Here is a 15,282-nt window from a genome sequence, read left to right as displayed (position 1 = left end):
TTTGCCTGCTTTGGTGGATGACAGCTTGGCCCATCTCCGTGGATTAACCTGTGTCTCTAAGGTGGAGATGTTTCCAGGAACTTTTTCTGGGTTTGTCACTTTGTTTTGCTGTCATTTCTACAGTGAACTGTTGTTTTCTTCTGGCACAATCTCTCAAATGAAGATCGGGGTCCCGACAGGCCTGAAGCGCGTGTTGAAGTCAAAAAATCCTAAGGTCATCACCCGGCTTACTTGTTGCTGGCTCCCGCCTTTTCCGTATCTTTGATGATCCTTAAAAACATCTTGAAATTAAAAAAAAAAAAAAGTTTATTGATGAAAAGATGTATGCGTGCATCTAGAAAAAGGGACAGAAACTGCCTCCAAAGGAAATCATACAAATTTGTTAATTTATTACAAAATGTCCACTCACAGAAATACACAAGAAAAACTTTTATCCTCTTATATTTGGGAAAGGAACTGGTGTCTCAGATACAAATAATTTACACATGATCCATACAATTTTATTTTATATAGAAATAGGTCCTTATACAACAGCTGTACAATTCACTACACATCATCTTATAATTACATAAAATCTTTTCTTTAGAAACATCTCAACATAACAAAACATACAAAAAAGCAAAGTGCATTTTGAAAAGGGAATCCAATCCTCGGTCTCATCAGGAAAGATATGTAGAAAAGATGCAGCATTCTCATTCCAAGGGCCAGCACGTGATGGGGCTTCCTGGGGACCTGCCGCTCCACGGACCCGTCTGGCTGGTAAGGCCTTCCCAGTCCTCAAGTCCTCAACGAGAATTCCAGAACGTCAGCTACGGGATTGTGCTTTGCTTTGAGTCCGCCTTCGTGGTTGTAATCGCCGAAGTAAACAGGAAACAGTCACCAGTGTATATTCGGGGGCAAATAAAACACCCCAAACCAAACCGATCCAAACCAAACCCCACCGGAACGGTGTGGGGTGAAAAGCCTTATTCCATTAGGGTCAGGCCGGAGGGTGTGGCGCTGCAGCCTGGGACTGACCACCAGCTTTGCCATCTGATTGGGGGGCTGTTTTTGTTACTGGGGTCTCCAATGAAGTCATGAGAGGAGACAGTATTTTTAAGAAAGGAAGGTGCCTAAGTTATCCCTTGTGCAGCTGTGCAAATTAAACAGAAGCAATCATCTAGAAATAACGAAAAAAATCATCTCTTTATTCTCTCTCTTCAACAAATCCCTGACCCGGTGCCTCTCCAACGCAGAGGAAAGAGAGTCAAGAGAGCTCAGGCCAATGAGCACGTGCGCACGGGCGACAGCGGTGGGATGTGATCGGCGGCGCTCCGGGGCGGGGGGCCGGATGCAGCGAGATGAGCCGTCCCTAAGGTGAACTAAGTGATGCACTCCCGTGGGGACCGCGGGTCCCTTCCAGGTATGGCTTGTAGACTGTGGCCGTAAAGTGCAGGGACAGGGAAACACGGCCAGTGTCCCTGCCCACTTTCCACGGGCCGGCCGCTGTGCTCAGACGTTGTACCATTCAGGAGCTCTGAAACGGATGCGGCGCGCACGAAAGCCGGGGTGTCCTTTTAAACTCTTCTCCCCAACTCCCTGGCCCATCCCCCCCTCGACCGTCCATTGGTTAAAGCTGATGTGACCCAACTGAGGCGCCAGGGCACTACCGGGGTAGCTGCTGGAGGCCTGAGGACTCAGACAGGCTGCTGAGCCTTCGGGGAGGGCGCGAGGGTGCGGGAGGAGGGTAGCCCAGGGTCCCTGGCTGCTGCGAGTAGGTGGAGAGGCGGAGCGAGTACCTGCCGGTCACTGTGCAAAGAGGTTGGTGCCTGCACCTGGAAAGAAAGGAAATGGCTTCTTTCTGCGCTTCAGGGACTCCTCCCCTGAACGGCTGGGGCGGTGATGTGGTCAGAATAAAGACCCCTCCTCCCGGCCGGGGCCTGGGGGAGCGCCAGGCTGGGAGAGAGGAAGCTGAGGCTCTGGCCAGAAGGGTGCGAATTCTGAAGCCCAGCTCTCTGCCAGCGCTAGGGTTCCTCCTGGCCCAGCGGCCGGGCCTAGGCTGCCGGGGAACGGTTTCCTGAGCACGTGCTCCACGTCGCCTGTGGGTTTTGGGATGTTGGAACCTGAGACCACACACACATAATGGATGGGGCAGCATCCGAGCCTGCGTGCCGTCTGCCTACTTTCCAGCGGTGGCCCCTGATTCCAGAAACTACTTCCGGATGCCATCACTGGCCGGCACCACCAGGAAGCACCCTAATTTGTGGCTCAGAACCTTCAACTGGTCAAACGTTAACTCTGGGTCCTTCCATCTCGCCTCCCACGGTCCCCATCCATGAAATCTCCTCCGCCAAGCAGTCCGGTCTGCCCTGCTTCCCAAAGCCGCCCGGGCATGGTTGTGCCCCCACTCTGGCTCAGGCTGCCTCACCTGCTGGAACACGGTCCCCTCCGCCCCCACTCAGCCGTCCCCCACTTGGAGCATCCCCCCTGCCCCCGTCCCTTCTCCACCAGGGCCTCTCCCCGCACCCACCCCCCTTTTTTGGGCCAAGCCAGCAGCATGTCACGCGGGGATCTTAGTCCCCGAGCAGGGGCTGAACCTGTGCCCCGGGCAGTGGCAGCGCGGAGTCGTAACCGCTGGACCGCCAGGCCACCTAGCCACAGCGCTCCACCCACACAGACCCAGGCCTGGGCGCCCTCTGCGATGTCCCCTGTCCCCCTGCGCTCAAGGCCCCTGAGCGCCCTTTGTACCCCGAGCCCTGCCAACGCGTCTGTCACTCCCGATGAAGGAATATATGGGCGGCCTCTAACTCGCCCCCAGACAGACGCTCCCTGCCTTCTCACAGCCCATCATTTCCCAGCTCAGATCCCTCGGGGGTCCTGCGGGCTGACAGGACAGGCGAAGCTGACGTCTTGAGTTGACTCCCACTAGGCCTGGAGTCAGGGAGATTTGAACACTATACCACAGCTGAGCAGCTCTGGAATTCAATTACGTTCTAGACCTCAAGGAAGACTCTGCACCGCGGTCACCTTGCTCAGCCCCCTCTGGCTTTGAAGGGGCCCAAGCCGGGGGTGGGGTGCGGTCAGGGGCTGAAGGCCGGGGAGGAGGCCCCACATGACAGGGTCGGGCTGGGGCAGGAAGGGGCACCCGGGCAGGTGCGGGAGGGAAGGCCAGAGCCCCAGCAGACACTCTGTCCCGTCTGAAGCCCCAGCCACTTGCACTCCCCCTCCTTCTTTCCAGTGTACGTGGCACTTGCTGGAAGTAAGAAGTGACCACAAGGAAACATGCCCCCATTTTCCTGGACAGCCCCAATTCCATGCAACGTCATCTCATTCATGTAAAGGAAGTTTGATGAATCTTTAAACATGATTTAATTTTATATTTGTATGAGACACACTAACACGTCCAACAAACATAGCAATCAGTGTCTGATCTTTGCTCTAAAAACTCCAGACACCATAATAGAAATTACTTTAAAAAAAACGGACCTTTTTAGCACATAACCACATGAGGCATAAGAGCTGCTTCTAAATTTCTCACACTGTATATACATAGACTTTACCAACTTTGAGCATTATAAACTTTAGAAACTATGAAGATTCAACTATAAATCTGTCTGGGGCTTATTTTGATACTGAGGACCAGAGCCCTACTGAAAGCCCGGGAGGGAGGGCCTGTCAGGCCTGGGCTGGGGGCTCGGCCCTGTCTCCCCCGCCCAGGTGCAGCCCGGCCCCACCTGCAGGAAGCACGGAGGCTGCTGCTGGGTCTGCGTGGGCTTCAGGGGCGACGGCTGGGAGGTGGGGAAGTGGGGGTGGAGCCCCATCAACAGGACAGGGGTCGAGGCGCTGCTGGTGGTGGTGTGCACGTCTGGGTTTGGACACGCGGCCTGGCTCTGTGGATACCTGTTTGGTGACACGTAAGAAAGACCTTTAAAAAAAAAAGCTATTGACATGACACCAAGAACACGGGCAACAAGAGGAAAAAGAGACAGACTGCACTTCTTCACAAAGACCTGTGTGCGTCACTCTATCCATGCAGGGAAAAGGCTGCTGGAAAATCCTTTGCAAATCATATATCTAATAAGAGATTGACATCCAAGCTATAAATACAATTCCTACAACTCAGCCATCACAACAAATGCAAACAACCTGATTAAAAAATGGGCAAAGGGCTTGAACAGACATCGCTGTAAAGAAAAGCTACAAATGGCCAATAAGCACGTGAGAAGATGTTCAATACCATTCGTCATTAGGGAAATGGAAATCAAAACCACAATGAGGCACCACTTCACACCCATTACAATGCTATTAGGAGAAAAACCGGAACATAACAGTGTTGGCAAGGATGTGGAGAAACTGGAACCCTTGTGCACTGTTGGTGGGAGTGTAAAATGGTACAGCCGCTGTGCAGAACAGTACGAAGTTTCCTCAAAAAGTTAAACTTTGCATTACCATCTGATCCGGCAATTCCGCTTCTGGGTATATGCCCCCCAAAAGAGAAAGTAGGGACTAAAACAGGTATTTGTACATGCATGATCCTAGCAGCATTTTTTACAATAACCAAAAAGTGGAAGCAACCCAAGTGTCTGTCGATGGATGATGGATAAACGAAACGTGGTCTATACAGACAGTGGACTATTACTCAGCCTTAGAAAGGAAGGAAATTCTGTCACATGCTACGACATGGGTGAGCCTCGAGGACATTATACTGAAATAAACCCATCACAAAATACAAATACTGTACGATTCCACTTAGATGAGGTACCTAGAGGAGACAAATTCATAGAGACAGAAGGCAGAAGGGCGGTTGCCAGGCGCTGGGGCAGGAGCAAGTAGGGAATGAGGGTTTAATGGGGACAGAGTTTCAGTCTGAGATGATGAAAACGTTCTGAGGACGCACAGTGGTTGTACCACAATGTGCGTGTACTTAATGCCACTGACCTGTACACTCGAAAACAGATAAAAGGGTCAATTTCATGTTATGAAGAATATACATCTTTTTTTTTTTTTTTTTTAAAGAAAGCGTAGTTAATGAAAACGGTCCAATAACAAGGGGAAGGCTGTTTGGGAAAGCTCTGGAGGGGCCCAGACCAAGAACAGATATTTAAAGACACTTCAGAGAAGTCCATTTAGCATTATATTTTTAGAAACGTTGTATCTCTGTATGGGTCATTTAGTAACAGGCATTGGGGATTCCAAAATTCCCCTGAAGGGGCCTCTGTGTGTGGCAGGCAGACCCTGACCCACCCTAGAAGATGGAGTGTTAGGTCATGTCTGGAAGAGAAGGTGGGGAAGGTGGGGACAGTATAAATAAATGGGTTGACCGAAAATGGCAGCTCTCCTCTAGAGTTCCCAGAGGAAAGAATTTCCAGTTTTGCCTAGTTCACTGCATTTTAGGCATCTCTGGGCAGCGACGTTTTTGTTTCCACTGACTTGGATCACCTGGAGAGACCAGAAACCAAACCCAACATTCCCCGCACCGCCTGCCTGATTGAGAGCATCGTCAGAGAATCTGAAGGTGGTTTCCCCGCAGTGCCCAGCCCCTGCCCGCCTCTACCATCATAGGGTTTTCACGGATGTAGGTACAGGCCCCAACCCTCAGAAGACCAGTAACCGTCCGATGTTACTATTATTACTGGCTGAAGGAGGACACAGGAGGAAGGAAGCGGAGGGGACGGCCCCAGGGGATGGCTGCAAGGCCCCCGCACGGGGGGCGCGGCAGGCGTCATCAGCCAGCACTGTCCCCGTGAACTTCTGACACAAATTAAACCAGTGTTGTATACGACAATGGTGTCTGCTTCATCTCCAAGAGCTAGAAACTATTTTCCAGTAGCTTTTCAAGTATTCCCTCTGTCTTCAGTAACCTCTGTCCCTAATAACTCAACGGCCAAGCAAAGCTGCTTCTTCGGGTCCCGAGGGTTGCCAGCAAAGAGCCCCGGGGGAGAAGAGAGAGAGAGAAGCGTGCGTGTCTGGGAGGGCAGGAGAGTCCCACAACTGCAGGGGGTTCCAGTCCCCGGCACGGCACCAGAACCACAGAGCAGGCGAGCTGGGTGTGCCCGTGGAATTTGCCAGCATCTGCTGGTCAGCTGGGGCTGCGGGAGTGCCCTCGGGAAGGCGGGGAAGGCTCCATTTACCTGGGATGTTACCACTTAGACCTGCAAAGCTCGGAAGGTGGTGACAAACTTGACGTATAACTAAGAGTTTCCTTCGGGTCCTGTTCTCAGCATGGGATGCCGACACAGTTTTCTCTCCCGCCATGGGGAATGGAGAAAGGATAGCTGAGAAGAGTCCTTTCGAAGGGTGTTGGCACACCTGGACCCTGCCTGTAGTGCCAGACTCACAAGGGGTGCAGCTGGTCCAGGCAGGTGAAACCCTGGCAGCCTGAGACCGCTCGGTGCGGCTCTTCCTCCCGCCGCCCCCGGGCCACCTACCTGGCTTGCCGTCCAGGCCTGCCGACCTCTGAGGGCCGCCTCGCGTCGCAGGGCCCGGGCATCATGGGCTGGATGGGCTGACTCAGCAACAGCCTTCGAGCAGAGGAAGAGAGAAACGGGCAGCTTCGATCAGCGCCCACGCTGCAGGCCCACCGGCTGACCCAGCGCCCGCCCAGCCTGCCTGCGCCCTTTCTGGCTGACCCGGATCCCCACTGGGCCCGCTCCATCCTCAGAGGATCCTTGAGGCAGCAGGTCACCTCCTCTGGCCATCAAGACCCTCGCCCTGTCCTGCCGCTTCCTGAGCTGAGACCAGCTGCAGAGGCTTTAGAGGCTAATGGTCTGAACTTTGCCTCCATCTCCGGCAGAAAGAAGACCAGAAACGAACGGTATAAAACTACGTCTCAGTTATCTTTCCAACAAGGACAGTGTCCGCACCTGAGCTGCCGATCGTGGCTGAAGTCCGGGCTGGGCTGGCCCTGGCTGGCCTCCTGGGAGGCGGAAGCAGGCGTGGTCAGGCTCAGAGCCGGCGGGAGCACAGCAGAGGTGCTGCTGAACTGGGGCGTCAGGCTGTTCCCCTGCATCACCTGCGGGCTTCTCAATGGCTTTGGACCCTGGAGCAGCCATTGCCGTGAGAAAGGTAAACCTTCAAGTCAACTCAGGTATCACCTCCCCAGAACCTCTGTCTTTTACCCACTTTGGCCTTTGCACTCGCTTAGGACCCAATGACTATTGACTGAGCTGTCGCGAACGTGTCTTTCCCGTTGGACTGTAAGCATCTCAAGGATTCTTTAAATCCTCTGGGGCAAGGACAGTGCTGGGCTTGCGGCAGACAAGCAACCAACGTGCATTGAACGGAACTAAGAACTACCTTCTGCTTCATAGATTCCACTCCCGGCTCACGGATCTCCTTGCTGACTCTCTAAATCACCTGGCCCACCCCTGCCCCAGGGCCTTTGCACTTCCTCTACGTGGAATGCTCTTCTTCTTGGTACCAGTATGCCTCCTTCTCTCACAGGCTCAGTTCTTCGCTCGCATATTACCTTCTCAGTGAACCTCCAGCCCCTCGCCCGCCTTCCCCAGCCGTCTCACATCACTAATTGTCACACGGTTAATTGTCACTTGTTTGTTTCTCTCTCCCTGCTTGGATCAGAGATTTTTCCCTTTTCTCTGTTGTTCACCGCCGCCCCTCAGTGCTCAGGACTTCGTGCCTGGCACGCATTTGTTGAGTGAAATTGTAAAGGAACGAGGGAATGAGCTTGCATGTGCTCTTGCTTTTCGGGTTTTCCACTCTGTTTCGCTGACACCATTAATATGATGGTACCGCCATATTCTCAGAGCTTTTACAAAATCTTTGAACGTGGTGTAAATCCTACCTCAGTTTTTTTCTTCTCCAGAATGTCCTTGGCTAGTCTCATCCACTAATTTTCCTGTTAACCTTTAGAACCAAAAGGCTGCATTTTAAAGTAAAACCCTTAAATCTGGGTGAAGATGGAGACACTCTCTTATGCAGAGACTTCTCCATATTTTATTGTACATCAATGTTTATGTCCCAGAACTCCTGCTAGACTAGAAACTCCTTGGGGTCAAGGACAGCTCTCATTTATCTTTGCTCCCCTGGGAGCCCAGCAGATGTCACTCCATGTGAATATAAGAGGCTTCAGGAGAGGCCATATCCCGCCTTCCAAGCTGTGATCATCTGGAAACGAGGGCTCAGAACTTCTCGATTCCATTGGATTCAGTGCCACTGACTGATGGGTGACCCTGTCAGACTGCAAGGTCACTGGTGGCTTGTAGTAAGTGGTAATGGCTGTGAGGATGGGGCTCAACAGGGAATCTGGGGGACCGGGAGAAGCTTGGTGGCCCTGGGGAAAGGGATGACGAACAGAAGTGGATAACTGCTCTCACACTGATAATGGCTAAAACCAGCAGTCGGTGATGGGCACCAAGGACACGCATGTGGGGACATGTGGCTTTCAGCGTGCATGTCTGGGATGGCTATAACCACCTCCAGCCCAGCTCAGGATCAGAGCTGAAAGTTTCAGCTGCATGATACCTCTTTTCTTTTTTTTTTTCCTAGTAAAGTTGTTCCTTTTATTTATTTATTTATCCCCCCTGCACCACACGGCTTGCGGGATCTTAGTTCCCCGACCAGGGATCGAACCTGCACCCTCGGCAGTGAAAGCGCGAAAGCGTGGAGTACTAACCACTGGACTGCCAGGGAATTCCCTGCGTGATACCTTTAAGGTATTTGAATATACTGATAAAACAGAGAAGGAAACCAAAGGAACTTGGGGCTTCGAAGTGACAAAATAAAGAAAACAAAAGCCCCACCATCATCATCCAGCTCCGGTCACAGGGGAGGCAGGTTCCTGGTCTGCTGGTGGCAAGGACCGAGTCTGGAGACGAGCATGTTTACCTGGGTTGATATCACACTCGAGTCTCTGAGCAGGTGCTGGCTTGTGACCTGGGCAGAGGCCACCTGCCCCAGAAGCTGAGGGCTGGCCACGAGCTGGGGCTGGGGGCCTGGGCCCGATCTCTGCTGGAGCTGCTGCTGAGCCCCGGGCCGCTGGGCACTGCTGAAGCTCAGGGATACGTCTGGCTGCTGCAGAAACATCTGGAAGCAGAAGCAAAATGCTTTTTAGGCTGGGATCACAGTGCCTTCACAGGCCTGCACCTTCTTTGTATGGCCTGTCCCTGGCAAGATGGCAGCTTTCTCTGGCCTGCCTGGGGAGGTTCACCCACTGGACTGAGTACCTGGGATGCCACCAGAAGAGTGCACGGCCCGGAGAGGGGAAGTGGGTCAGACGGATGCTGACCCTGCCCTCAAGAAGGTTCCGGTTGAGCGACTGGGGTTCTACCAGTGTGAAAGATGCTGAGACCCAGATATGTCATTAGATATGCTTGTTTAGTCTGGGTTGGCTTATCCATTTCTTATTAGAAGGAATAACATCTTGTGAATGGAGGGAATGATGCAATCACAATGGCAGAGGGTTGGCTGACCAGTGGTGTGGGGCGCATCGTCCTGGCAGTAGGACCTGTGCCTGGTCTTGAACCTCTGACCGTGACCATGGTCTGTACCCATCCTGCGATTAGCATCTTCCACCCCAGCTTCCAGCTGAGAGGGCAGATCTGCTCTGGTTAATTAGTTGCCTCTGCATTCCCAGGAAAGCAAATAAATCCAAAGGGTGACATAACATCAAGTCCATGTACTTTAAAATGATGTTTAAGAATACGTCTTGGGGCTTCCCTGGTGGCGCAGTGGTTGAGAGCCCGCCTGCCGATGCAGGGGACGCGGGTTCGTGCCCCGGTCCGGGAAGATCCCACATGCCGCGGAGCGGCTGGGCCCGTGAGCCATGGCCGCTGAGCCTGCGCGTCCGGAGCCTGTGCTCCGCAACGGGAGAAGCCACAGCAGTGAGAGGCCTGTGTACCGCAAAAAAAAAAAAAAAAAAAAAAAAGAACACGTTTTACAATCACCATGCTAATCTCTATATGTTACCTAAGATGTCTCAGACATTCAATAGGCTGCAGTATAGCAGCCTGGTTGTTTTAATGGGAAAGGTTTAAGAGAATTTGATGAAGTTTATAAAGAGTGTTTAAGTGGTTCTGAGAACCTCGATCCACCTCGTTTATAAGTTTGGTGTATTCAATTTAAAAGAATTCCTTAAGTGCCCAGAAAGATTTTACTTCTTAGGTTTATAAGTCTGCCTTCTTAGGTACATGGAATGTTTGAAAGGTTCAGATATATTAAATTTGTAAGTTAATGGCTTTGGTAGAGAATGTTGACTACCATTTGTTAAATTTATAAACTGATTGAACGTGAACACACACAAGTAAAAGCATTGCTATTTTCAGCCAAATCAGTAGATTTGGAAATAAAATATAATCTGTGAATTGATGCTAAAGGCTTAAGAAAAACAACTTCAGTAATTTCAATAATAATTTAAACCTAAGACCTGTAGCTAGCTCTTTTAACAAAAGCTCCTCTTGGGCATTAAAAACTGGTATTATCTGTATCAGATCTTTTTTTTTGTACATCTTTATTGGAGTGTAATTGCTTTACAATGGTGTGCTAGTTTCTGCTTTATTACAAAGTGAATCAGCTGTACATATACATATATCTCCATATCTCTTCCCTCTTGTGTCTCCCTCCCTCCCAGCCTCCCTATCCCACCCCTCTAGGTGGTCACAGAGCACCGAGCTGACCTCCCTGTGCTATGCGGCTGCTTCCCACTAGCTGTCTACCTTACGTTTGGTAGTGTATATATGTCCATGCCACTCTCTCGCTTTGTCTGTATCAGATTCTTGACAAGTAGTGTTGTACTCCATTTTAGGCCCTTAGCTTTGACGGCTAAGGCTCTCTCCTTCAACCCCGATTCCTGTACTCAGTGTAGCATAACCTCATACCCAGTATGGAACTGACATGCCGACATTTCCTGAGTGACAGAGGGGTTTTGGAACAGATGTGAAATCACGCCAGGCAGACACTTAGTTCAAGCATCCGCTCCGTAAGGGGTGTCAAGTCATCTCCCAGAGACCCGAGCGAGGTTCCCATCTAGTGCCCTTCCTGCCACACCACCAGGTCTCCCTACTTTCCTTCATACCCCACCCCCACCAGAAAAGCCTGCAGTTTTGAATGAGGGCTCTTTGTCACTTTAGAAGTGAAGAAGAATGTTCTGGGTCTTCATCCTCTCAGATTCAACACCCAAACCTTTAGGATTAGTGCTTTACGCAATCTCAGCGGCCTGGCTTGTTTAGAGCACACAGGGTAACTTACACTTGAGCAAAAACCCAATATTCAAACTAAATAACATGCATTTTTCTGGTGGGATACAATTTACCGTCTAATTAGAGTTCAAATAAATGCAACCTTTATGCATGACAGGCAGTATAATCTAGCTTAAATCGGACAGACTTTAGTTCAAATTCCAACCCCACTACGTACTAGTGGTATGACCCTGGGCCCTTTTCAAAACTTTTCAAAGTCACTGTTAGTTTCCTCACTAATAAAACAGTGACATTAACAGCACATACCTCGTAAAGATTAAATGGGATTTATGCTAAGGCATAGTACTAAGTGCTCAATAAACGTTAGCTAGTAACAATAACACTAAAATAGAAAAGGAGCTCCTTTGCCTCTCTGGGCATGTAGAAACTATCTGAGGAATGAACAGAGCACATAAATGAACCGACAAATAGATTAAGCTTTTGCTCAAAGAAGGGAAACTGTTTATGCTTGCGTTATGGAAGAGATCTCTTGGTCTGCTGCTCTGTCCCACTGATGTTTGCTCTCTGAGGGCAGAAACCCTGTCCTGTGTGTCTCTGTATCCCCCCAGCACCTAATCAAGGGCCTGGTACATACTGGGTGTCTGCCAGATGGGTGGATGGATGGAAGGATGGAGGGGCGGGGGTGTGTGTGGGTGTACGGGTGTGTGGATGGACGGATGGCGAATGAGTAGGGGGATGGAAGGAAAGGTGGAAGGATGGATTAAAGAACCAAAGACCATTGTCACAGGTTGTCTTTCTCGGTATTTCTCTCAACCGCCAGTAGAGGGCGCGAATGCTCTCTCAAAAATAAATTAAGAAGCGGGCTCCCACGGACGCAAGGGGTGACAACTTTTCAACAGAACAGCAATCTATGTAGCGCCCTTCACGACCCCATCTAGGTGCAAACACAACACCCTGAGAACCTCGCCCTCATAACCCAATCTTTTTTGGAAAAAAAAGTCATACTTAGCAAGCATCTCAGGCACACATAGTATAGTCTCAATGAAAGCTCCGAGCCAATGGACTAGGTAGGAAAGTCCGCTGAACTTGGGATAAAGGACTTGGGGGGGGGGGGGAGGCGCAAGGGGGATTGCTACTGGGTACACATTCCTGCCTCTGCTTTAGCGACAATGAAGGAGAATTTATAGCTTAAGAAGATGACTTCTTAACTAGGCTCTGGGGTCAGTTTTATAGAAAGCACGAGAAAAACTTTTCCCTAATACAAGTGGAAAAAGTCATTTGAGGAAAAAAATACTTCCCATTTTCCAGAACAAACCAATCCTACACTCACATATGGTTTGTCATTGTTCTTATATGCTTAGCTTTACAAATACTTATTATTACGAAACATTTCAGAAGTACAGAAAATAGATATTGTATAATGAAGTCCCATGTAGCATCACTAGGCTTCAGGAATTATCAACGTTTTGCTCTTATTTAATCTATCCCCCCACTTTTCTCGGGGGGAGGAGTGGAGTAACTTTTACTTGCTTATCCTTTATGCTTGACTCACGTATTTTTTTTTTTAAACGTTACATTTTGGCTAAACATTTCAGAACGTATTTCTTTAAATCCTTAGACTTGCAAAAATACATGAAGAAAGAGTCCTTGAGGAATCGTTCTCTGGTTTGACTATCTGTGGATTTCCAAGTTCATTGGAAAATTCCACTGCAAAGATAAGGTCACAGGGAAGAAACCAGGAGAGGTACACGCAGGAGGCTTGGTTTCCACGTCATCCCTGACAAAGCTCAGGTGCTAGACGTTGGGGGTCAACAAAATGCACTATCAGGACAAAGAAAAGCAATAACCCTTCATGTCAAAGAGTGAAAGAGATAGCCTTGTGTCCCGGTTATTTAAGAGTTCAGCTTTAAAGTTGAAAATAGAAAAGTCCGGGCTGTGAGGCGGCTGTTTACCCGCCTACCTTGCTTTTAGCAGCTTCTAGCTCAAGGCCCCCTCCCTGTTAGTGTAAAAATTCCATTCAAGTAATTGGAGTCAGGAGTTCTAGCCATCGGATCCTGGATCAGTGAGAAAATAAGACTGCTGGGAACGAATAAGTAAAAAGGGACTGACACCTTGATGACTCCATGCGTTTTCACCTAAATGCTGCAGTCTTGCCCCTAGGCAGTTTGGGGGTGTCGCTGAGGAGGTGGGTGGGGTGAAGGGCTGTGGGCCGGGAGCAGGGCTGTGGGCGGGGCTTGGTGCCCAGGGCTCTACGCAAGCGCACCTGACTGGGCTCCCCTGCCTTGGGGAGGGGAGGGGCCCCGCTGGACAGAGAAGGCTGCCTGGGGTCCCTGAGCTTCCGGAGAGCCCGCCGGGAGCACCTATGGGGGCCCAGGGAGGCAGGATGGCCGGCTGTAGGCGTCTCCAGGCCGCCGAACACCTCTGCACTATCCTGCGTTCATCTCCGCTCAGGGCTGCGCCCGCTGGGGTGTTACTGTGTCCACACGCAGGGCCGTGGGGCAGCAGGGCCAGTGCTCCAGCCGTTTCCCCCAGGGGTGTCTTCTTCCTTCTGTCTCCCCAAGTGGCTGCCAATGCTTACCTCTCTCAGGGCAGACTCCAAGGTTGGCTACATTTACAACCAAGGGCATGCACTTGGGAAGAAAAATAGTCCTGGACTAATTTAAGTGAAAATAATTTATCCTTGAAAGAGATCCAATATATAAAGTTTTTCCTCCAGAGAGAATCTCTCGAAAGGCTTCAAAGATGTGACATCTGGGGGTGGGGTGGGGTGGGGTCACAGTTAAAAGCAGCTGCTGTCAGAGCATGCAGAATGCTGCCCCAATCGCTATGCTGCAGCGGGGAGGCCCGGGGGTGCCAGGGTGCTGACCTCCAGCTCCCACCTCCTTTGCCGCTCCCCGCAGGGTGCAGGGTGCACAGCACAGATCATTTCCCATATCTCCCTGCATTCATGCTTTGGATGAGAGGGAAGAGCAGACCTGCTTCCATCTCTCTGTCGGCAGCCTGCGCTGGGTGTTCAAAACCCCATAGGAGGGAGGCCAGAGTCAGGGCAGGGCAGCAACCACCAAACACGTGAAAGAAAGTGCACGTGATGCGGAAACGTGCCCAACAGAGTGAGGAGTGAGTGAAGAGGATGTCATGTGAATTTCAGGTTTGGCCTGGAGCTGGGGATGGAGGAGGTGGGATTCATTCCTCGCACTTCATTGGTGGAGGTTTCAATTTGTTTAGGAGGCAGAGCTCAGTAAGGCAGCACAGAGGACTTTGGAGGAAGTCCTGCCTGCCCCTGCCAAGGGTGGATGAGGACACATCACAGAGCGGGGGGGGGGGGGAGGACGGAGCTCAGCGCACCACCGGCCCAGGAAGGGGCATCACCTGGACGCTGGAGTCCTGGACCAGGCAGAGCTGCTCCTGGATCTTGTGGAGCTCTTCCTGCTGCCACCGGATGTTGGCTTGCAGGATCCTCGTCCTCTGCTCCAGCTGGTCTTTGATGGTCTGGAACATGCTGAGCTGTGCTGAAAACTTGAAGGCGGGGTCAAAACACAGAACCCGATGAAAGAGTTATTTCAGCCTTGCAGACAGATGCTGCTGATCTGAGCGGCCCTGCACACTTTCACTTCTGGTCCTCTACCCACCCTTTGCAGCATCCCTGACCCACTGCTGCAATGAGTGACCCACCTGAGGAGCTCGCCAGGGAGCAGGGGTTCTGGCTGAGGGCTGGGTGGCCCAGGGCCCCCTGCCCACCCCACCCCCAACCCCCCCGTGAGCTTTTCTTAGGCCCATGGGAACCTGCAGGTCTCATTTATTGCACTGGAGTCTGGGAGGGCCACAGAATCGGGACATGATTTTGTCAGCAGTGCAGTGCTTACAAACTCATATTCTAAATTCGGTTAGACGGACAAATGGTTTGGGAGAGGAATGCTGAAAGCAGGACATGAGAATGTGCAGCGTTATGGATGGACCTGGAGGGCATTATGCTAAGTGAAGTAAGTCAGCATTAGACTCAGCTAGAGAAAGACAAATACTGTATGAGCTCATTTACGTGTACAATCTAAAAAAGAAAACAAACTAGTGATTACAGCAAAAAAGCAACAGATGCAGATATAGGGAACAAATTAGTGGCTACCAGTGGGGAGAGGGAAAAGGGGAGGGGCAA

At 50.9% G+C, this 15,282-nt stretch overlaps 1 protein-coding gene across 1 annotated transcript in view; it reads right to left on the bottom strand.

Annotated features, from left to right (window-relative positions):
* Positions 1-380: 380 nt before the first annotated feature.
* Positions 381-15,282, bottom strand: part of NPAS2 (neuronal PAS domain protein 2) — a 181,491-nt gene continuing 166,589 nt past the window's right edge. The window contains 7 exon segments of the mRNA XM_032653019.1: positions 381-1,777; positions 1,779-1,814; positions 3,714-3,879; positions 6,408-6,500; positions 6,843-7,018; positions 8,824-9,021; positions 14,502-14,648. Of these exon segments, the coding sequence (XP_032508910.1) occupies positions 1,646-1,777; positions 1,779-1,814; positions 3,714-3,879; positions 6,408-6,500; positions 6,843-7,018; positions 8,824-9,021; positions 14,502-14,648 (948 nt within the window). The 3' untranslated portion in view covers positions 381-1,645.

Source organism: Phocoena sinus, chromosome 13, assembly GCF_008692025.1.
Source record: "Phocoena sinus isolate mPhoSin1 chromosome 13, mPhoSin1.pri, whole genome shotgun sequence".
NCBI lineage: Eukaryota > Metazoa > Chordata > Mammalia > Artiodactyla > Phocoenidae > Phocoena > Phocoena sinus.
The sequence above is the reverse complement of the archived record's forward strand: the minus strand, read 5'-3'. Positions and strand labels throughout refer to the sequence as shown.